The sequence below is a fragment of the Coregonus clupeaformis genome, unplaced genomic scaffold (assembly GCF_020615455.1).
Source record: "Coregonus clupeaformis isolate EN_2021a unplaced genomic scaffold, ASM2061545v1 scaf0118, whole genome shotgun sequence".
Lineage (NCBI taxonomy): Eukaryota > Metazoa > Chordata > Actinopteri > Salmoniformes > Salmonidae > Coregonus > Coregonus clupeaformis.
The window spans coordinates 41,734-64,923 of record NW_025533573.1 but is presented as its reverse complement, the minus strand read 5'-3'; the positions used below and the strand labels follow the sequence as shown (position 1 = coordinate 64,923).

The 23,190-nt window shown below is 43.2% G+C and overlaps 1 protein-coding gene across 1 annotated transcript in view; it reads left to right on the top strand.

Annotated features, from left to right (window-relative positions):
* LOC121573011 (transcription elongation regulator 1-like protein) overlaps nucleotides 1-20,120 on the top strand; it is a gene marked incomplete at its 3' end in the record, with an annotated part of 51,515 nt that extends 31,395 nt beyond the window's left edge. Inside the window, exon 5 of the mRNA XM_045213513.1 lies at nucleotides 19,920-20,120. Coding sequence (XP_045069448.1) covers nucleotides 19,920-20,120 — 201 coding nt within the window. The remainder of the gene's footprint in view (nucleotides 1-19,919) is intronic.
* Between the last annotated feature and the right edge of the window lie 3,070 nt (nucleotides 20,121-23,190).

Below are 23,190 nucleotides of genomic sequence, written 5' to 3'. Positions count from 1 at the left end.
TGACAGCTTTGCACACTCTTGGCATTCTCTCAACCAGCTTCATGAGATAGTCACCTGGAATGCATTTAAATTAACAGGTGTGCCTTCTTAAAAGTGAATTTGTGGAATTTATTTCCTTCTTAATGCGTTTGAGCCAATCAGTTATGTTGTGACAAGGTAGCGGGGGTATACAGAAGATAGCCCTATTTGGTAAAAGACCAAGTCCATATTATGCCAAGAACAGCTCAAATAAGCAAAGAGAAACGACAGTCCATCATCACTTTAAGACATGAAGGTCAGTCAATACAGAACATTTCAAGAACTTTGAACGTTTCTTCTAGTGCAGACGCAAAAACCATCAAGCGCTATGATGAAACTGGCTCTCATGAGGACCGCCACAGGAATGGAAGACCCAGAGTTACCTCTGCTGCAGAGGATAAGTTAATTAGAGTTACCAGCCACAGAAATTGCAGCCCAAATAAATGCTTCACAGAGTTCAAGTAACAGACACATCTCAACATCAACTGTTCAGAGGGGACTGTGTGAATCAGGCCTTCATGGTCGAATTACTGCAAAGAAACCACTACTAAAGGACACCAATAACAAGAAGAGACCTGCTTGGGCCAAGAAACATGAGCAATGGACATTAGACCGGTGGAAATGTGTCCTTTGGTCTGGAGTCCAAATTTGAGATTTTTGGTTCCAACCGCCGTGTCTTTGTGAGACGCGGTGTGGGTGAACGGATGATCTCTGCATGTGTATTTCCCACCGTAAAGCATGGAGGAGGAGGTGTGATGGTGTGGGGGTGCTTTGCTGCTGACACTCCAAACACACCAATACAGTCGTGAAGAGGGCACGACAAAGCCTATTCCCCCTCAGGAGACTGAAAAGATTTGGCATGGGTCCTCAGATCCTCAAAAAGTTATACAGCTGCACCATCGAGAGCATCATGACTGGTTGCATCACCGCCTGGTATGGCAACTGCTCGGCCTCCGACCGCAAGGCACTGCAGAGGGTCGTGCGTACGGCCCAGTACAGTCGTGGTCAAAAGTTTTGAGAATGACACAAGTATCGGTCTTCACAAAGTTTGCTGCTTCAGTGTTATGAGATAGTTTTGTCAGATGTTACTATTGTATACTGAAGTATAATTACAAGCATTCCATAAGTGTCAAAGGCTTATATTGACAATTACATTAAGTTTATGCAAAGAGTCAATATTTGCAGTGTTGACCCTTCTTTTTCAAGACCTCTGCAATCCGCCCTGGCATGCTGTCAATTAACTTCTGGGCCACATCCTGACTGATGGCAGCCCATTCTTGCATAATCAATGCTTGGAGTTTGTCAGAATTTGTGGGTTTTTGTTTGTCCACCCGCCTCTTGAGGATCGACCACAAGTTATCAATGGGATTAATGTCTGGGGAGTTTCCTGGCCATGGACCCAAAATGTCGATGTTTTGTTCCCCGAGCCTCTTAGTTATCACTTTTGCCTTATATCAAGGTGCTCCATCATGCTGGAAAAGGCATTGGTCATCACCAAACTGTTCTTGGATGGTTGGGAGAAGTTGCTCTCGGAGGATGTATTGATACCATTCTTTATTCATGGATGTGTTTTTAGGCAAAATTGTGAGTGAGCCCACTCCCTTGGCTGAGAAGCAACCCCACACATGAATAGTCTCAGGATGCTTTACTGTTGAGATGACACAGGACTGATGGTAGCGATCACCTTGTCTTCTCCGGACAAGGTGTTTTCCGGATGCCCCAAACAATCGGAAAGTGGATCCATCAGAGAAAATGACTTTACCCCAGTCCTCAGCAGTCCAATCCCTGTACCTTTTGCAGAATATTGGTCTGTCCCTGATGTTTTTCCTGGAGAGAAGTGGCCTCTTTGCTGCCCTTCTTGACACCAGGCCATCCTCCAAAAGTATTCGCCTCACTGTGCGTGCAGATGCACTCACACCTGCCTGCTGCCATTCCTGAGCAAGCTCTGAACTGGTGGTGCCCCGATCCCGTAGCTGAATCAACTTTAGGAGACGGTCCTGGCGCTTGCTGGACTTTCTTGGGCGCCCTGACGCCTTCTTCACAACAATTGAAGTTCCTTGAAGTTCTTGATGATCCGATAAATGGTTGATTTAGGTGCAATTTTACTAGCAGCAATATCCTTGCCTGTGAAGCCCTTTTTGTGCAAAGCAATGATGACGGCACGTGTTTCCTTGCAGGTAACCATGGTTAACAGAGGAAGAACAATGATTTCAAGCACCACCCTCCTTTTAAAGCTTCCAGTCTGTTATTCTAACTCAATCAGCATGACATAGTGATCTCCAGCCTTGTCCTCGTCAACACTCTCACCTGTGTTAACGAGAGAATCACTGACATGACGGCAGCTGGTCCTTTTGAGGCAGGGCTGAAATGCAGTGGAAATGTTTTTGGGGGATTAAGTTCATTTTCATGGCAAAGAGGGACTTTGCAATTAATTGCAATCCATCTGATCACTCTTCATGACATTCTGGAGTATATACAAATTGCCATCATCAAAACTGAGGCAGCAGACTTTGTGAAAATGAGTATTTGTGTCATTCTCCAAACTTTTGACCACGACTGTACATCACTGGGGCCAAGCTCCCTGCCATCCAGGACCTCTATACCAGGCGGTGTCAGAGGAAGGCCCTACACATTTTCAAAGACTCCAGCCACCCTAGTCATAGACTGTTCTCTCTTCTACCGCGCCAAGTCTAGGTCCAAAAGGCTTCTTAACAGCTTCTACCCCCCAAGCCATAAGACTCCTGAACAGCTAATCATGGCTACCCGGAATATTTGCATTGACCCCCCACCCCACCCCATCCCCACCCCCTCTTTTACGCTGCTGCTACTCTGTTTATTATTTATGCATAGTCAATTTAACTCTACCCAAATGTACATATTACCTCAATTCCCTGGACTAACCGGTGCCCCCGCACATTGACTCTGTACCGGTACCCCCTGTATATAGACTCCCTGCTGTTATTTTATTTTACTGCTGCTCTTTAATTATTTGCTATTTTCTTTCTTATTTTTCTTGAACTTCTCTTAAAACTGCATTGTTGGTTAAGGGCTTGTAAGCATTTCACTGTAAGGTTGTATTCGACACATGTGGCAAATTACATTTGATTCAATTTGATTTGATTTTGTCTGTGATTTATTTAGAATTCAAGGCACACTCAACCACCATGGCTACCACAGCATTCTGCAGTGATACTCCATCCCATCTGGTTTGGGCTTAGTGGGACTATCATTTGTTTTTTAACAGGACAATGACCTAACACACCTCCAGGCTGTGTAAGGGCTATTTTATCAAGAAGGAAAGTGATTGAGTGCTGCATCAGATGACCTGGCCTCCACAATCCCCCAACATCAACCCAAATGAGATGGTTTAGGATGAGTCGGACCGCAGAGTGAAGGAAAAGCAGCCAACAAGTGTTCAACATAAAAAACAAACATCAAATTGATCAGTAAATGGCTATCGTAGCTGAAAACAGCTGATTTCTAATGGAATATCTATATAGGCGTACAGAGGCCCATTATCAAAAACCATCAGTCCTGTTACAATGGAAAGTTGTGTTTGCTAATCCAAATTAATCATTTTAAACCATTAGAAAACCCTTTTGTAATTACAGTGGGGGAAAAAAGTATTTAGTCAGCCACCAATTGTGCAAGTTCTCCCACTTAAAAAGATGAGAGAGGCCTGTAATTTTCATCATAGGTACACGTCAACTATGACAGACAAAATTAGAAAAAAAAATCCAGAAAATCACATTGTAGGATTTTTAATGAATTTATTTGCAAATTATGGTGGAAAATAAGTATTTGGTCAATAACAAAAGTTTCTCAATACTTTGTTATATACCCTTTGTTGGCAATGACACATGTCAAACGTTTTCTGTAAGTCTTCACAAGGTTTTCACACACTGTTGCTGGTATTTTGCAGCCCCAAAGCATGATGTTTCCACCCCCATGCTTCACAGTAGGTATGGTGTTCTTTGGATGCAACTCAGCATTCTTTGTCCTCCAAACATGACGAGTTGAGTTTTTACCAAAAAGTTCTATTTTGGTTTCATCTGACCATATGACATTCTCCCAATCCTCTTCTGGATCATCCAAATGCACTCTAGGAAACTTCAGACGGGCCTGGACATGTACTGGCTTAAGCAGGGGGACACGTCTGGCACTGCAGGATTTGAGTCCCTGGCGGCGTAGTGTGTTACTGATGGTAGGCTTTGTTACTTTGGTCCCAGCTCTCTGCAGGTCATTCACTAGGTTCCCCCGTGTGGTTCTGGGATTTTTGCTCACCGTTCTTGTGATCATTTTGACCCCACAGGGTGAGATCTTGCGTGGAGCCCCAGATCGAGGGAGATTATCAGTGGTCTTGTATGTCTTTCATTTCCTAATAATTGCTACCACAGTTGATTTCTTCAAACCAAGCTGCTTACCTATTGTAGATTCAGTCTTCCCAGCCTGGTGCAGGTCTACAATTTTGTTTTTGGTGTCCTTTGACAGCTCTTTGGTCTTGGCCATAGTGGAGTTTGGAGTGTGACTGTTTGAGGTTGTGGATAGGTGTCTTTTATACTGACAACAAGTTCAAACAGGTGCATTAATACAGGTAACGAGTGGAGGACAGAGGAATCTCTTAAAGAAGAAGTTACAGGTCTGTGAGAGCCAGAAATGTTGCTTGTTTGTAGGTGACCAAATACTTATTTTCCACCATAATTTGCAAATAAATTCATTAAAAATCCTACAATGTGATTTTCTGGATATTATTTTCTCAATTTGTCTGTCATAGTTGACATGTACCTATGATGAAAATTACAGGCCTCTCTCATCTTTTTAAGTGGGAGAACTTGCACAATTGGTGGCTGACTAAATACTTTTTTTCCCCACTGTATGTTAGCACAGCTGAAAACTGTTGTGCTGATTAAAGAAGCAATACAACTGGGTTTCTTGAGACTAGTTGAGTATCTGGAGCATCAGCAATTGTGGGTTCGATTACAGGCTCAAAATGGCCAGAAACAAATAACTTTCTTCTGAAACTCGTCAGTCTATTCTTGTTCTGAGAAATGAAGGTTATTCCATGCGAGAAATTGCCAAGAAACTGAAGATCTCGTACAACGCTGTGTACTACTCCCTTCACAGAACAGCGCAAACTGGCTCTAACCAGAATAGAAAGAGGAGTGGGAGGCCCCGGTGCACAACTGAGCAAGAGGACAAATACATTAGAGTGTCTAGTTTGAGAAACAGACGCCTCACAGGTCCTCAACTGGCAGCTTCATTAAATAGTACCCGCAAAACACCAGTCTCAACGTCAACAGTTAAGAGGCGACTCCAGGATGCTGACCTTCAAGGCAGAGTTGCAAAGAAAAAGCAATATCTCAGACTGGCCAATAAAAAGAAAAGATTAAGATGGGCAGTCTGAGATACGGCTTTTTCTTTGCAACTCTGCCTAGAAGGTCAGCATCCCGGAGTCGCCTCTTCACTGTTGACGATGAGACTGGTGTTTTGCGGGTACTATTTAATGAAGCTGCCAGTTGAGGACCTGTGAGGCGTCTTGTCCAGTAGGATAGGGCAGTGTGCAGTGCGATGGCAATTGCATCATCTGTGGATCTATTGGGGAGGTATGCCAATTGAAGTTTGTCTAGGGCGTCGGGTAACGTGTGATATGATCCTTAACTAGCCTCTCAAAGCACTTCATGATGACATAAGTGAGTGCTACGGGGCGATAGTCATTTAGTTCAGTTACCTTTGCCTTCTTGGGTACAGGAACAAAGGTGCTCATCTTGAATAATTACGGAGAACAGACTGGGATAGGGAGAGATTGAAAATGTCTGTAAACACTCCGGCCAGCTGGTGTGCACATGCTCTAAGAACGCGGCTTGGGATGCTGTATGAGCAGGTAGCCTTGTGAGGGTTAATACACTGACATGTCTTACTCAAGTCGGCTACGGAGAACGAGAGCTCACAGTCCTCGTGAGCGGCGGTGGCCCGCGTCTGCGGCACTGTGTTTTCCTCGAAGCGGGCGAAGACGTCCACGCTGTGCCTGGCTTTCCCTTTATAGTCTGTGATTGTCTGGAGTTCCTGCCACGTACGTCTTGTGTCTGAGTCGTTGAATTGAGTCTCCACTTTCTCCCTGTACTGTCGTTTTGCCTCTTTGATTGCCTAACCGAGGGCATAGCTGGACTGTTTGTAAACGTCCATGTTCCCAGTCACCTTGCCATGGTTAAATGCAGTGGTTCACGCTTTAAGTTTTGCGCGAATCTATCCATCGTCCCAGTCGGAACAACATCCTCTATGCACTTCCTGATGAACTCAGTCACCGAGTCAGTGTATACGTCAATACTATTCTCAGAGACAACCAGGAACATATCCCAGTCCACGTGATCAAAATAGTCTTGACGCATAGATTCCGATTGGTCAGACCAATATTGAACAGTTCTTATTACCGGTACGTCCTGTATACGTTTCTGCTTATGGGAGGGGAGTAGGAGAATGGATAAGTGATCTGATTTGTTGAAGGGCGGGCGGGGGAGGGCCTTGTAGCCGTCCCGGAAGGGGGAGTAGCAATTGTTAAGAGTACTCGATGGGTGAGTAGCACAGGAGATGTGTTGATAAAACTTTGGTAGCGATTTCCTCAGATTTGCTTTATTAAAGTCCCCAGCTACAATAAATGCAGCCTCAGGATATGCGGTTTCCAGTTTGCACCAACTCCAGTGTAGTTCCTTGAGAGCCGCCGTGGTGTCAGCTTGGGTGGGAATATACACGTCCGTGATGATGACCGAAGAGGATTACTGGAGATGGAAAACATGCATCCAGGACTGATTAGATATTAGTATTACTGGAGATGTAAAACACGCATCCAGGACTGATTAGATATTAGTATTACTTGAGATGGAAAACTTTGGTAGTTCTAATTTCTGGTACAATAATCCAGACGGACTATGACCAAACACTCAAGCTATATGAATTGCAGCTGCAAAGACACACATACAGTACATGTCACCTCCTTGAATTTCTATGAAAAAACAATAATTCTCTGTTGCTGGGCAAGATCTGAGTCCGTTCCTCCTGTTGGTTTTATCGTGGCCCAGCCTGAGCCCGGATCCTTCATACTCCTCCCTGCCTTTCACAGGGCTTCTTATCAGGCAGGAGAGTACACATTCCTACAGTCTACTGTAGTACACTAAATAATTACACTTCTCATACACAAAGAGCTTAGACCTGAGACTACGTTCAATCTCTTAAGAATATATAAAAACAATACATTCATACTAAGAGTATATAATGATATTAAACAGTAAAGATATTAGACAGTGTTATAGAACAGTAATTATGATCTATCATCTCTAACGCCTATTCAACCCTTCTTGAATCAATATTGCACTCGGAGACAGGCCCCCTTTGTACTTTCCCCCTGCCCAAATACCGTGCACATAGATCATTCCTTCTAACCCATAACAACAATAATTACTACTGCTAGGCTAATTACACAATTACAAACAGACTAAATCGGGCTCAAGTCAAATAGTATCTAACAGCATGTATCCAGGACTGATTAGATATTAGTACTGGAGGTGGAAAGCATGTATCCAGGACTGATTAGATATTATCACTGGAGGTGGAAAGCATGTATCCAGGACTGATTAGATATTATTACTGGAGATGGAAAGGTTATTCATCAGCCCTTTAGCCAGCCGTTTACTGTAGGATACCTGGCCTGCGTCCCAAATGGCACCCTATTCCCTATATAGTGCACTACTTTTGACCAGAGCACCTATGGGCAAAACTAGTGCACTAAATAGAGAATAGGATACCATTTGGGACTTCAAACAACCCTACTCACAATGTAGTGGTTAATTAGCCGTGGATTGGCTGTGGAGTTCCTCTGTTTATCTTCTACCATGACCTTTCGATGAGAAGTTCACTTATTTGTGGTGTTCTGGGATTATCTGCAGCGCAAGGAAGGTATTTTGTGTGGCTCGGTTGGTAGAGCGTGGTGTTTGAAACATCAAGGTTGTAGGTTCAGTTCCTGCTGGGGCCACCCTCGCACTCCTGTAAGAAAAAAAACTCTTTATTCATACAACAACCGAAAGAGTTCAAAGCTGCATGAAAACAACAAGCAGAGTGTATCGTTTAACTAGAGCTGCCTCCCTGCCTACATTTACATTTACGTCATTTAGCAGACGCTCTTATCCAGAGCGACTTACAAATAGGTGCATTCACCTTATAGCCAGTGGGATCACCACTTTTTTTTTGTTTTTTTTTGGGTTGGGGTTTGGGTTGGGGTAAGGGGGGGTGGGTAGAAGGATTACTTTATCCTATCCCAGGTATTCCTTAAAGAGGTGGGGTTTCAAATGTCTCCGGAAGGTGGTGAGTGACTCCGCTGTCCTGGCGTCGTGAGGGAGCTTGTTCCACCATTGGGGTGCCAGAGCAGCGGACAGTTTTGACTGGGCTGAGCGGGAACTGTGCTTCCGCAGAGGTAGGGGAGCCAGCAGGCCAGAGGTGGATGAACGCAATGCCCTCGTTTGGGTGTAGGGACTGATCAGAGCCTGAAGGTACGGAGGTGCCGTTCCCCTCACAGCTCCGTAGGCAAGCACCATGGTCTTGTAGCAGATGCGAGCTTCAACTGGAAGCCAGTGGAGTGTGCGGAGGAGCGGGGTGACGTGAGAGAACTTGGGAAGGTTGAACACCAGACGGGCTGCGGCATTCTGGATGAGTTGTAGGGGTTTAATGGCACAGGCAGGGAGCCCAGCCAACAGCGAGTTGCAGTAATCCAGACGGGAGATGACAAGTGCCTGGATTAGGACCTGTGCCGCTTCCTGTGTAAGGCAGGGTCGTACTCTCCGAATGTTGTAGAGCATGAACCTACAGGATGTAGGACGACAGGGTGTTGCCTAAAAGCCCATTCTATGTATAACTCTATAATGAACTATTCATGAACACGAAAAAACAGATGTCTTTGGTGTGTTTATTTTTTTGCCTGGAATTTACTCCGTTCCCTGTTATGTGTTCTGAGGCTAGCATAAAAAAAAAAAATCATGTTTTCATGAAAAGGTACGTCACAGTAAAAGTGTGTAGGGGTTAGATATCTCTCAACCCCTCATCTAACACGCTCTGTTTCCAAAATGTGGCACAAACTCTTCCTGTTCCTTTCCAGGAATCTGAACGTAAACTGGTCTTACTGCTAGACAGGACCTAATAGAGAATGGGGAAATGTACCCCTGGAGTCCCGGTCTGTACCCAAAATGGCACCCTATTCCCTAGGGCACTACTTTTGACCAGGGCCCATAAGTGCACTGTCACAGTTGCTGGGAAACAGAATGTGAAGTTGATTGGTCCGTATGGACCTGTAGCAGTGAAGCAAGCAGAGGGAGCGGCTCCTCTCACGTGAAGAGCAGAGCCGCGGCTCAAATGCCACCCCTATTCACTTTATAGTGTACTGCTTTTTTACCAGGGCCCATAGGAATCTGGACAAAAGTAGTGCACTATAAAGGGAATAAGGGTGCCATTTGGGGACGCAGTCCCCGGCTTATAGGACTCCTGGGTTTCATAATTGGCCAACTTAGATGGCCCAAATGACTTCACATGTAACACTTTCAGAGTGTAATATTCTCCCAGAGAAAATTGAATATACAAAGTCTGATTGATTCCAATAGAGCAACATTCGTATTCAATCGATAGGAGAATATATATATATATATATATATATATATATATATATGTGCATATATAGTGTATATATAGTGTATATATAGTGTATGTATAGTGTATACATAGTGTATGTATAGTGTATGTATAGTGCATATATAGTGTATATATAGTGTATACATAGTGTATATATAGTGTATGTATAGTGTACATATAGTGTATACATAGTGTACACATAATGTACATATAGTGTACGCATAGTGTATGTATAGTGTATATATAGTGTATATATAGTGTATATATAGTGTATATAGTGTATATATAGTGTACACTACCAGTCAAAAGTTTGGACATCATGTATTAACCAAAAAAGTGTGAAACAAATCAGAATATATTTTATATTTGAGATCATCAAAGACCTCAGCCAACCGAGCCACGGCCTGTTCACTCCGCTACCATCTAGATGGCGGAGACAGTACAGGTGCATCAAATCTGGGACAGAGAGACTGGAAAAACAGCTTCTACAGTATCTCCAGACCATCAGACTATTAAACAGTCTCCACTAGCCGGCCTCCGCCCAGGACTCTGCCCTGAACTTAGTCACTGTTACCAGCCGGTTACCACCTGGTACTCTACCCTGTACCTTAGAGACTGCTGCCCTGTGTACGTAGTCATTGAACACTGGTCACTTTAATCATGTTTACATGCTGTTTTACCCACTTCACACACTGAGTATTTCAAACATTAGGAACACCTTCCTAATAATGAGTTGCACACCCCCCCGCACCCCTTTCGGCCTCAGAACAGCCACAATTCGTCGGGTCATTGTCCTGTTGAAAAACAAATGATAGTCCCACTAAGCCAAAACCAGATGGGATGGCGTATCACTGCAGAATGCTGTGGTAGCCATGCTGGTTCAGTGTGCCTTGAATTCTAAATGAATCACAGACAGTGTCAGCAGCAAAGCACCCCCACACCATAACACCTCCTCCTCCATGCTTTAGGGTGGGAAATACACATGCAGAGATCATCCGTTCACCCACACCACGTCTCACAAAGACACGGCTGTTGGAACAGAAAATCTCAAATTTGGACTCCAGACCAAAGGACAAATGTCCACCGGTCTAATGTCCATTGCTCGTGTTTCTTGGCCCAAGCAAGTCTCTTCTTTTTATTGGTTCTCCTTTAGTAGTGGTTTCTTTGCAGAATCGACCATGAAGGCCTGATTCACACAGTCCCCTCTGAACAGTTGATGTTGAGATGTGTCTGTTACTTGAACTCTGTGAAGCATTTATTTGGGCTGGAATTTCTGAGGCTGGTAACTCTAATGAACGTATCACTTATCCTCTGCAGCAGAGTTAACTCTGGGTCTTCCATTCCTGTGGAGGTCCTCATGAGAGCCAGTTTCATCATAGCGCTTCATGGTTTTTGCGACTGCTCTTGAAGAAACATTCAAATTTCTTGAAATGTTCCGTATTGACTGACCTTCATGTCTTAAAGTAATGATGGACTGTTGTTTCTCTTTGCTTATTTGAGCTGTTCTTGGCATAATATGGACTTGGTCTTTTACCAAATGGGGCTATCTTCTGTATACCACCCCTACCTTGTCACAACACAACTGATCGGCTCAAACGCATTAAGAAGGAAATAAATTCCACAAATTCACTTTTAAGAAGGCACACTTGTTAATTTAAATGCATTCCAGGTGACTATCTCATGAAGCTAGTTGAGAGAATACCAAGAGAGTGCAAAGCTGTCATCAAGGCAAAGGGTGGCTATTTGAAGAATCTCAAATATATTTAGTATTTTTTAACACTACAAATTCCATATATATCCCCTCTAGTCTACCCCCACGGCAGCAGACACCTGTGGTTTAGATACCATCAAGATGTGAGTATTACATTTTAGTCATTTAGGAGACACTCTTATCCAGAGCAACTTACAGGAGCAATTAGGGTTAAGTGCCTTGCTCAATGGCACATCGACAGATTTTTCACCTAGTTGGCTCGGGGATTAGAACCAGCGACCTTTCGGTTACTGGCACAACGCTTTTAACCACTAAGCTACCTGCCGCCAGTATTGTTGCTGTCCCCTCTAGTCTATCCCCCCACGGCAGCAGACACCTGTGGTTTAGATACCAGCAAGATGTGAATATTGCGGTCGTCTGTAGCTCAGCTGGTAGAGCACGGTGCTTGTAACGCTCAGGGTGGTGGGTTCGATCCCCGGGACCACCCATACACAAAAATGTATGCACACATGACTGTAAGTCGCTTTGGATAAAAGCGTCTGCTAAATGGCATATTATTATAATATTGTTACTGTCTCCTCTGGTCTATCCCTCTTTGACAGCAGACATCTGTGGTTTAGATAACAACAAGATGTAAATATTGTTCCTCTAGCTTTAGGTTTATTCTCTGCTGAATCAGACACCGAAGGAACTAGGCCCAGGGTATCGTATTGTTTGCACCAGACAATGTTACATTAAACCCCTCCACAGCTTCCACAACACTCATCAATATTTCTGTTTACTCTGGCTCATCTGCATCTGGTATTTGTCAGGGATTGTCCCCCTAAAGCACATGGCTCACATATGGCAAGTGCCAGTTAGTTCAAACGGAATTAGTTCCAATTCAACAGAAAAGTGTTAATTAAACGTGTTCTCTTTGAGGCCTGTTGTGTGTTGCTCATTGATTGGGAACAGATACATTTGCCTTGCTCTCGAAAACACATATTTTTCCACTTGTGGATTACCCCGCAGAAGAACAACTGTGTGGAGTGCGTGGGGGAGTGCTACGATGAGATGGTTGTGGCCTAGTATGTCTGACAAACCATGAACAGGAAGTGTTATCCATCCCCTGTGCGTCTCAGAAAGACCCCCCCCACCCCTCCAGGGCAAGCTTTAAGTTCTCCCATATATTAGTGAGAGAGAAGGGAGGAGAGGAGAGACTCATCCCTGAGTAGGTTGGTTGTGCTGATCCATTTCTACTGAACAAACAAAGGCTCTCAGCGTTATTATCCCTGCTTTGTTGAGGCAGAATATTCCACTATAGGCAGATAGGAGTGGAGAGGAAGTAAATCACTCAGCAAAACAAAGATTTAGATTTCCCTGAAGAAAGTGAAACCCATGCTTGACTAACCAGTTTATTAGGCTGTAGAAATAAGAGGGGCAGAGGAGATGAATAGTGGCAGGGAATGTGTGCCAAACTGCACCCTATTCCCTATAGGACTCTGGTCAAAAGTAGTGCACTATACATAGGGAAAAGGGAATATAGGACTCTGGTCAAAAATAGTGCACTATATAGGGAATATAGGACTCTGGTCAAAAGTAGTGCACTATTTAGGGAATAGGGAATATAGGACTCTGGTCAAAAGTAGTGCACTATATAGGGAATAGGGAATATAGGACTATGGTCAAAAGTAGTGCACTATATAGGGAATAGGGAATATAGGACTCTGGTCAAAAATAGTGCACTATATAGGGAATATAGGATTCTGGTCAAAAGTAGTGCACTATATAGGGAATAGGGTGCAATTTTATGATGCAGACAGGGTTCACTTGAAAGGAAAGCTCTTTTTGTAAAGTGTTTTTTCAATAGGTATTGTTAGTTTCGCACCACAAACAGTGACTTCACAGTGGACAGCTCCATGTTGTTGTTTCAGCACCACAACACAGTGGACAGCTCCATGTTGTTGTTTCAGCACCACAACACAGTGGACAGCTCCAACGCTTTTATTCGGCACCCCACAACAACATCGGACAGCTCCAACGCTTTCATTCAGCACCACGACACAGTGGACAGCTCAATATAAAACATTCAGCACCACAGCACAAAGGACAGCGTCACAGTGTTCTGATTCTATTCTCAATCTGTAAACTTCCATTTTGAATTGATGTCGTTTCATTTCCTGATGCATAACTGACTTCAAACAAACACTACTGAAATTAAGTGAGTTTCAGATTCTCATTCTGTTATTGATCTGTACAGCCAAAGTCACGAGCTAGGCAGCTGCTGATCAGCAGACAGGTAGTGAATGAGTTGGGCCACTCACATACAGGCTTTTGTAGTGGTAGCTTAAGATATTTTTCTCCCCTGGATTTCCGGGCACACTTCTGAAAGAGGGAGAAGGAGAGACTTCCTGGTTCTGTGGTCAAGTGGAGGCCACTGTCTGTGTGAAGTATTTCAGTCAGGAAGTAGAGATCAGACACACAGGAAGACAGAGATTCACGTTGTGCAGGTCTTTGTTAAAGATGTTCCTTTGAAGATGGCAGCTTTTTAAGTTGTGATATGAAATCGTCCTTGTCTGGTTTCAAACCCCTGTTGAATATATAATTCAATGAGCTTGTTTCAAGATACAATGTCTACAGAGGAGTCCCCAAAACAAAAGGCGGTGTCACATTTTTTATTCATTTAGAGCATCGGGATGTTGAAGATGTTACAGAGATATGTTCTCCTTAAATGTTTCATCAGTGACTATCATAAACAGTCACCCTCCTTTGATTTCTTGACATTGTATTATTTTAAAAAGTGGGATTAAAGTGTATTTAATTGTCATTTTTTTGTCAATGACCTACACAAAATACTCTCTAATGTAAAAGCGGAATAAATATTATTTACACTACCGTTCAAAAGTTTTAGAACACCTACTCATTCAAGGGTTTTTCTTTATTTGTACTATTTTCTACATTGTAGAATAATAGTGAAGACATCAGAACTATGAAATAACACATATGGAATCATGTAGTAACCAAAAAAGTGTTAAATTTTTTAAAAATATATTTTATATTTGAGATTCTTCAAATAGCCACCCTTTGCCTTGATGACAGCTTTGCACACTCTTGGCATTCTCTCAACCAGCTTCACCTGGAATGCTTTTCCAACAGCCTTGAAGGAGTTCCCACATATGCTGAGCACTTGTTGGCTGCTTTTCCTTCACTCTGCGGTCCGACTCATCCCAAACCATCTCAATTGGGTTGAGGTAAGGGGATTTTGGAGGCCAGGTCATCTGATGCAGCACTCCATCACTCTCCTTCTTGGTAAAATAGCCCTTATACAGCCTGGAGTTGTGTTGGGTCATTGTCCTGTTGAAAAACAAATGATAGTCCCACTAACCCAAACCAGAAAATTTGCGTTTTTATCAGCTTGGAAAATTCCAGAAAATGATGTCATGGCTTTAGATGCTTCTGATAGGCTAATTGACATCCTTTGAGTCAATTGGAGGTGTACCTGTGGATGTATTTCAAGGCTTACCTTCAACCTCAGTGCCTCTTTGCTTGACATCATGGGAAAATCAAAAGAAATCAGCCAAGACCTCCCAAAAAATCTGTAGACCTCCACAAGACTGGTTCATCCTTGGATGCAATTTCCAAACACCTGAAGGTACCACGTTCATCTGTACAAACAATAGTACGCAAGTATAAACACCATTGGACCATGCAGCCGTCATACCGCTCAGGAAGGAGACACGTTCTGTCTCCTAGAGATTAAAGTACTTTGGTGCGAAAAGTGCAAATCATTCCCAGAACTACAGCAAATGACCTTGTGAAGATGCTGGAGGAAACAGGTACAAAAGTACCTATATCCACAGTAAAACAAGTCCTATATCAACATAACCTGAAAAGCCGCTCAGCAAGGAAGAAGCCACTGCTCCAAAACCGCCATAAAAAAGCCAGACTACGGTTTGCAACTGCACATGGGGACAAAGATCATACTTATTGGAGAAATTTCCTCTGGACCTCAATCAGAACTGAAAAAGTGTGTGCGAGCAAGGAGGCCTTCAAACCAGACTCAGTTACACCAGCTCTGTCAGGAGGAATGGGCCAAAATTCACCAAACTTATTGTGGGAAGCTTTTGGAAAGCTACCCGAAACGTTTGACCCAAATTTAACAATTTAAAGTCAATGCTACCAAATACTAATTGAGTGTATGTAAACGTCTGACCCACTGGGAATGTGATGAAAGAAATAAAAGCTGAAAGAAATAATTATCTCTACTATTATTCTGACATTTCACATTCTTAAAATAAAGTGGTGATCCTAACTGACCTAAGACAGGGAATTTCTACTAGGATTAAATGTCAGGAATTGTGAAAAACTGAGCTTAAATGCATTTGGCTAAGGTGTATGTAAGCTTTCGACTTCAACTGTAACTCTGGGTCTTCCATTCCGCTTTTTTGGTTACTACATGGTTCCATATGTGTTATTTCGTAGTTTTGATGTCTTCACTATTATTCTACAATGTAGAAAATAGTAAAAAATAAAATAAAAAACCTTGAATGAGTAGGTTTTCTAAAACTGTTGACCGGCAGTGTATATTTATTTAGATTAATTAAAGATTATTATTCACCCCCATGAGTCAATACATGTTAGAAACACCTTTGGCAGCGAAATCAGCTGTGAGTCTTCTTGGCTTAGTCTCATATGAGCTTTGCACACCTTTATTGTGAAATATTTGCCCATTATTCTTTTAAAAATTCTTCAAGCTCTGTCAATGTGTTGCGGATCATGGCTATACGGCAATTTTCAAGTATTGCCATAGATTTTCTAACAGATTTAAGTCAAAACTGTAACTTGGCCACTCAGGATCATTCACTGTCTTCTTGGTAAGCAACTCTAGTGTGGATTCGGCCTTGTGTTTTTTGTGGTAAGTTATTGTCCTGCTGAAAGGGGAATTCATCTCCCAGTGGAAAGCAGACTGAACCACGTTATCCTCTAGAGTTTTGCCTGTGCTTGGCTCCATTCCGTTTATTTTTATCCTGTAAAACTCCCCAGTCTTTTCCGATGTCGAGCATACCCATAACATGATGCAGCCACCACCATGCTTGAAAATAAGGAGGCAGATGCTCAGTGATGTGTTTTGTTGGATTTGCACTTAGGCCAAAAAAGTATTCTGTAAATTTGTTTTCTTCTTTTCACTCTGTCATTTAAGTCATTATTGTGGAGTCACTACAATGTTGTTGATCCATCCTCAGTTTTATCCCGTTACAGCCATTGAACTCTGTAGCTGTTTTAAAATCACCAATGGCCTCTTGGTGACATCCCTAAACATTGTCCTTCCTGTCCTGCGGCTCAGTTCAGAAGAACGACTGCATCTCTGACGTGTCTGGGTGGTTTAATACATAATCCACAGCATAATTATTAACTTGACCATGCTTAAAGAGATATTCAACGTCTGATTTGTTATTGTTACCCATCTACCAATCACTGCCCTTCTTCTTGAGGCTTTCAAAAATCTCCCTTGTCTTTGTAGTTTAATCTGTGCTTGGAATTCAATATGTGACTGAGGGACCTTACAGATGTTGTATGTATGGGGGACAGAGGAAGGGGCATTCAAAAAATTATGTCAACCATTTCCCACAGAGTGAGTCCATGTAACTTATTATGTGATTTGTTAAGGCAAATTGCATTCCTGAACTAATTTAGACTTGCTATAACAAAGGGGGTGAAGACTATTATATTTTAGTTATTGCATTTTTATAAATCTGTAAAAATGTGTAGAATTTTCTTTTCACTTTAACATTATGAGTATTTTGTGTAGATCAATGACAAAAAAAATCACAATTAAATCTATTTCAATCCCACTTTGTAACACAACAAAATGTAAAAAAAAACAACAACAAAAAAACAAGGGGGGTGAATACTGTAACAGTTACTGGAGTTTAATTGTAGTTGTAATTGTGGTCCTCTGTAGCTCGAGTGGTAGATCACGGCGCTTGTAACGCTCAGGGTAGTGGGTTCGATCCCCGGGACCACCCATACGTAAAAATGTATGCACACATGGCTGTAAGTCGCTTTGGATAAAAGCATCTGCTAAATGGCGTATTATTAGTTGAATTGTAGTCCCAGGTCCCTTTCCCTCTCTAACAGAGGACCGTTTTCATTTTCTCTCCTCTACGTCAGCGTCTGTCTGTCTGTCTGTCTGTTCCTGTTCTGACTGGTAGATTTCCCCCGGTGGCCTCATTGCGTGCTCGGCTCTCTTCTATCGCATGCTAACCACACTTCCCTTAGATCTTCCCTCTCACAGCCGCTAGATAAAGTGCTATTCGTTTTAGCGGCGCAGCGATACGTTAACTGGGACGAATTCACCGGTGCGATTGTTTTTAAAAATGTCCTCAGGACTTATCTCTGCAACAACGAGTTTCAGCATCTCTAGCTTCTCTGCTTCGACTGATGCAGGCAGCCAGGATGTTAATGAATGTGATGACTCTTGTGTTTGAGTTGGAGCGTAGAGTTTTATTCCCCCTCCGTTCCTCTCTCTGACATTTCCCAGGGAAAGATGCTCCGAGAGCAGCAGCAGACCTTGTATTGAGACACAGAGAGAGTAAAGACATACAGCCGTTATGCTTTTTTACGGGAAATATGTTTATCTTTCATAGAACATTGCCAGTGAGAGAAGCACTTGCCATACTGCAGCGCCATGAGTAACATTTGGCCCGTAGCCGTGAATGTCTTAAAAGAACTAATGGTGGATTTGAAATGCAGCACGTCATGGGGCTCTACTGGGTTTGAAGCCAGGTTAACATAATCTGTTATTCAAATGAAAGTAGATTTAGCATTTGATGTAAATGTATGTGTTATCCTGATAAAGACATGTTTGAGCAGCTGCCTGCATTCACCTGGCTGTTGAGAGAGAGATTGAGATAGCAGAGAGAGAGAGAGAGAGAGAGAGAGAGAGAGAGAGAGAGAGAGAGAGAGAGAGAGAGAGAGAGAGAGAGAGAGAGAGAGAGAGAGAGAGAGAGAGAGAGAGAGAGACAGAGACAGAGACAGAGACAGAGACAGAGACAGAGACAGAGACAGCGACAGCGACAGAGACAGAGACAGAGATGTGCTGCTGGTGGATTTGGCACCCTCCGTTCAGAACACAGATTCCATGTATGCGTAGGCTTGACTATAATTATCTTCCTCCACTGGCTCCAGTTGTAAGCTCCTCTACATCTACATCATGCTAGGGTGTTAGGCGCTAGCTGCTATCTGATAGACCCTGGCAAGGTCTCAAATGGCACCCTGTCCCCTATATAGTGCACTACGTTTGACCAGAGTCCCATAGGGAATAGGGCCCCCAGCATATCTCTATGAGCCTGGTGATGAAAATAATAATAATAATAATATGCCATTTAGCAGACGCTTTTATCCAAAGCGACTTACAGTCGTGCGTGCATACATTTTTGGTGTATGGGTGGTCCCGGGGATCGAACCCACTACCTTGGTGTTACAAGCGCCGTGCTCTACCAGCTGAGCTACAGAGGACCACAGTGTTGACATGGCAGCCATCTAAATCAGCCTACAAAGACTGAGCCATGCTTCATCCCATCCAGGAGAGGGATTCCTTCAGTAGTGCTGAGACAGTGGGAATGCGTTCCAAACGGCACCCGGTTCCCTGTGTAGTGCGTAGGGCTCTGGTGATAGGTAATAGGGTGCCATTTGTGACACACACCAGTGATGTTTCATAATACCTCGTTGACTTCATGCTTTAATGCATTTTAATATGCAGGCAGAACCCTGATGATTTATCCAGGGGATTTGTCACAAATAGTATAGTATTCCCTATATAGTGCACTACTTTTGAGCCCTGTGAAACCTTGGCCAAAAGTAGTGCATTATATTGACAATAGGGGTGTCATTTGGGAAGCAGCCCAGAACTGAAATATGACATGTTGATATCATATTGGTTATTTTCTGCAATATTCTGCCAAGCAACAACAACCCCATGACTGACTATATGAATATACCAACTCATTACGCTTATTAACTCAACCTCTTCTGTCACTAGCTTGTTTTGGCAGTGCCTCTCTCTGAAATGATCCCCTGCCCATAGGTTGAACCCTCATCATCATTATTCTGGGACTAAACCTTTCTCCCTTTGATGGTGGGAACAGAGAGAGAGAGAGAGAGAGAGAGAGAGAGAGAGAGAGAGAGAGAGAGAGAGAGAGAGAGAGAGAGAGAGAGAGAGAGAGACAACACTGTATATATACATAATATGACATTTGAAATGTCTTTTTTCTTTTGAAACTTCTGAGTGTAATGTTTACTGTTAATATTTATTGTTTATTTCACTTTTGTTTACTATCTACTTCACTTGCTTTGGCAATGTTAGCACACGTTTCCCATGCCAATAAAGCCCTTAAATTGAATTGAATTGAGAGAGAGAGAAAGAGAGTGGTCAGGTAGAGAAGTGGTCAATTAGTAATTCTCTGTTCTCTCTCTCTCTCTCTCTCTCTCTCTCTCTCTCTCTCTCTCTCTCTCTCTCTCTCTCTCTCTCTCTCTCTCTCTCCAGGTTGTCCTGTGGCTATCAAGAGAGTGGGCAGGAACAAGAGGATCGCTCTGGCAGCTGCCGCCATGATGGCCATGGAATCAGACCCCTCCAGACTCCGAGGGCCTTCGTCCTCCTCCTGCTCTCCCTCGTTCATCCATCCCCTCCACCTGTTCCAACTGTCACCAATCAAGATCCCCTTCCACCTGTCTCCACCTGGCCCAGGTAAACAAACTCCTGTGATGTCTGGCTAAAATGCACCCTATTCCCTTATATAGTGCAATACTTTTGACCAGGGCCCATAGAGCTCTGGTCAAAAGTAGTGCACTAAACAGGGAATAGGGGAGCATTTCAGATGCAGCCTCTGTTTTGCCAATGCAGGATCTGTGTCTGCAGTCTGTTGATGTGTTTTAGGTTGTGTTGTTTAAGGTTTGTCTATTGGCCTATTTGCAGGTTTTTTTTGGCATCATCATTAGCAGCGGGTCTTTCACTAAGGCTGTTACGTCCTAATTGGTGAATTGTAATTGCAAATATATGGCATTATGCGAATGGTAACATTAAACAGCTACGTTTTTATTTTATTTTAGACAGAATCTTTCTTCGAACTACAACACCAAGGCTTCCTTTTACATTGAACTTTGCAGTAGTTCATGCAAGAAAGGTTGTATTTTTGCCAGCAGTATTATGTTCATGGTTGAAATATGAAGCATCCTTGACTTGAAATGCAGACTGTGGTGTATTTTGTGAGACTTGACAACGTAAAAGAGATTACTACAGTATTCCTAGCTGTTGGTTTGTATTCCAAGTAGCAATTAGCTAGCGGTGTTGCCTGGATAGTTGAGTTACTGTATAATGATCTCATTGTGTTACTACCTGGACAGTTGAGTTACTGTATAATGATCTCATTGTGTTACTACCTGGATAGTTGAGTTACTGTATAATGATCTCATTGTGTTACTACCTGGATAGTTGAGTTACTGTATAATGATCTCATTGTGTTACTACCTGGACAGTTGAGTTACTGTATAATGATCTCATTGTGTTACTACCTGGACAGTTGAGTTACTGTATAATGATCTCATTGTGTTACTACCTGGACAGTTGAGTTACTGTATAATGATCTCATTGTGTTACTACCTGGATAGTTGAGTTACTGTATAATGATCTCATTGTTCTGTACTACCCCTCCTCTCTCTTCAGCCTCTCCCTGTACTTCCTCATTGTAAAGGATGAGGAGAGGGAATTTCACTTTGCTGAAGTGGACATGTTTAAATCAAGGGTCAACACGTAATTATAGAGTCTGGTACTGTAGTTAATTTTCTGGAGGAACCAGACCATGTCAACCTCTGTCTCTGTTATATATTATCTCTCTCTCTCTCTCTCTCTCTCTCTCTCTCTCTCTCTCTCTCTCTCTCTCTCTCTCTCTCTCTCTCTCTCTCTCTCTCTCTCTCTCTCTCTCTCTCTCTCTCTCTCTCTCTCTCTCTCTCTCTCTCTCTCTCTCTCTCTCTCTCTCTCTCTCTCTCTCTCTCTCTCTCTCTCTCTCTCTCAATTCAATTCAATTCAATTGAAGGGTTTTATTGGCATGGGTAACATATATATATACATTGCCAAAGCTAGTGAAATAGATAATAAACAAAAGTGAAATAAACAATTAAATAATTAACAGTTAACATTACACTCATAAAAGTTCCACAATTACAAAGACATTTCAAATGTCATATTATGTCTATATACAGTGTTGTAATGATGTGCAAATAGTTAAAGTACAAAAGGGAAAATATATAAACATAAATATGGGTTGTATTTACAATGGTGTATGTTCTTCACTGGTTGCCCTTTTCTTGTGGCAACAGGTCACAAATATTGCTGCTGTGATGGCACACTGTGGTATTTCACCCAATAGATATGGGAGTTTATCAAAATTGGGTTTGTTTTTAAATTATTTGTGGGTCGCTGTAATCTGAGGGAAATATGTGTCTCTAATATGGTCATACATTTGGCAGGAGGTTAGGACGTGCAGCTCAGTTTCCACTTGATGTTGTGGGCAGTGTACACATAGCCTGTCTTCTCTTGAGAGCCATGTCTGCCTATGGCAGCCTTTCTCAATAGCAAGGCTATGCTCACTGAGTCTGTACACAGTCAAAGCTTTCCTTAAGTTTGGGTCAGTCACAGTGGTCAGGTATTCTGCCACTGTGTACTCTCTGTTTAGGGCCAAATAGCATTCTAGTTTGCTCAGTTTTTTGTTAATTCTTTCCAATGTGTCAAGTAATTCTCTTTTTGTTTTCTCATGATTTGGTTGGGTCTAATTGTGTTGCTGTCCTGGTGCTCTGTGGGGTCTGTTTGTGTTTGTGAACAGAGCCCCAGGACCAGCTTGCTTAGGGGACTCTTCTCTAGGTTCATCTCTCTGTAGGTAATGACTTTGTTAAGGAAGGTTTGGGAATCGCTTCCTTTTAGGTGCTTGTAGTATTTAACAGCTCTTTTCTGGATTTTGATCATTAGCGGGTATCAGCCTAATTCTGCTCTGCATGCGTTATTTGGTGTTTTACGTTGTACACAGAGGATATTTTTGCAGAATTCTGCAGTCTCAATTTGGTGTTTGTCCCATTTTGTGAATTCTTGGTTGGTGAGCGGACCCCAGACCTCAGAACCATAAAGCTCTCTCTCTCTCTCTCTCTCTCTCTCTCTCTCTCTCTCTCTCTCTCTCTCTCTCTCTCTCTCTCTCTCTCTCTCTCTCTCTCTCTCTCTCTCTCTCTCTCTCTCTCTCTCTCTCTCTCTCTCTCTCTCTCTCTCTCTCTCACACACCACGTGCATATTGATGGAGAAGTAGAGTATTTTTCTGCACCATGCAGGTGGATGGCTAGGGGCATATGGGTTAGAGAGGTTTGGGAAAGAAAAGGCATGGAGCGAGGAGAGGAAGACTGTTTTAGTCAGACCCGTAGCCTGGCAGAGCGTGTGTTTGTGTGTGTATGTGTAAGGAAAACAACACTTCATAAATACTCCTCCCTCCCTCCCTGCCACCCTCCCTCCCTGCCACCCTCCCTCCCTCCCTCCTCTCCCTCCCTACACCCTCCCTCCCTCCTCCCCCTCCCTGCCACCCTCCCTCCCTCCCTGCCACCCTCCCTGCCACCCTCCCTCCCTTCCTGCCACCCTCCCTCCCTCCCTCCCTGCCACCCTCCTCCCTCCCTGCCACCTCCTCCTCCTCCCTCCCTCCCTGCCACCCTCCCTCCCTCCCTCCCTGACCTCCCTCCCTCCCTAACACCCTTCCCTCCCTGCCACCCTCCCTCTCTCCCTCCCT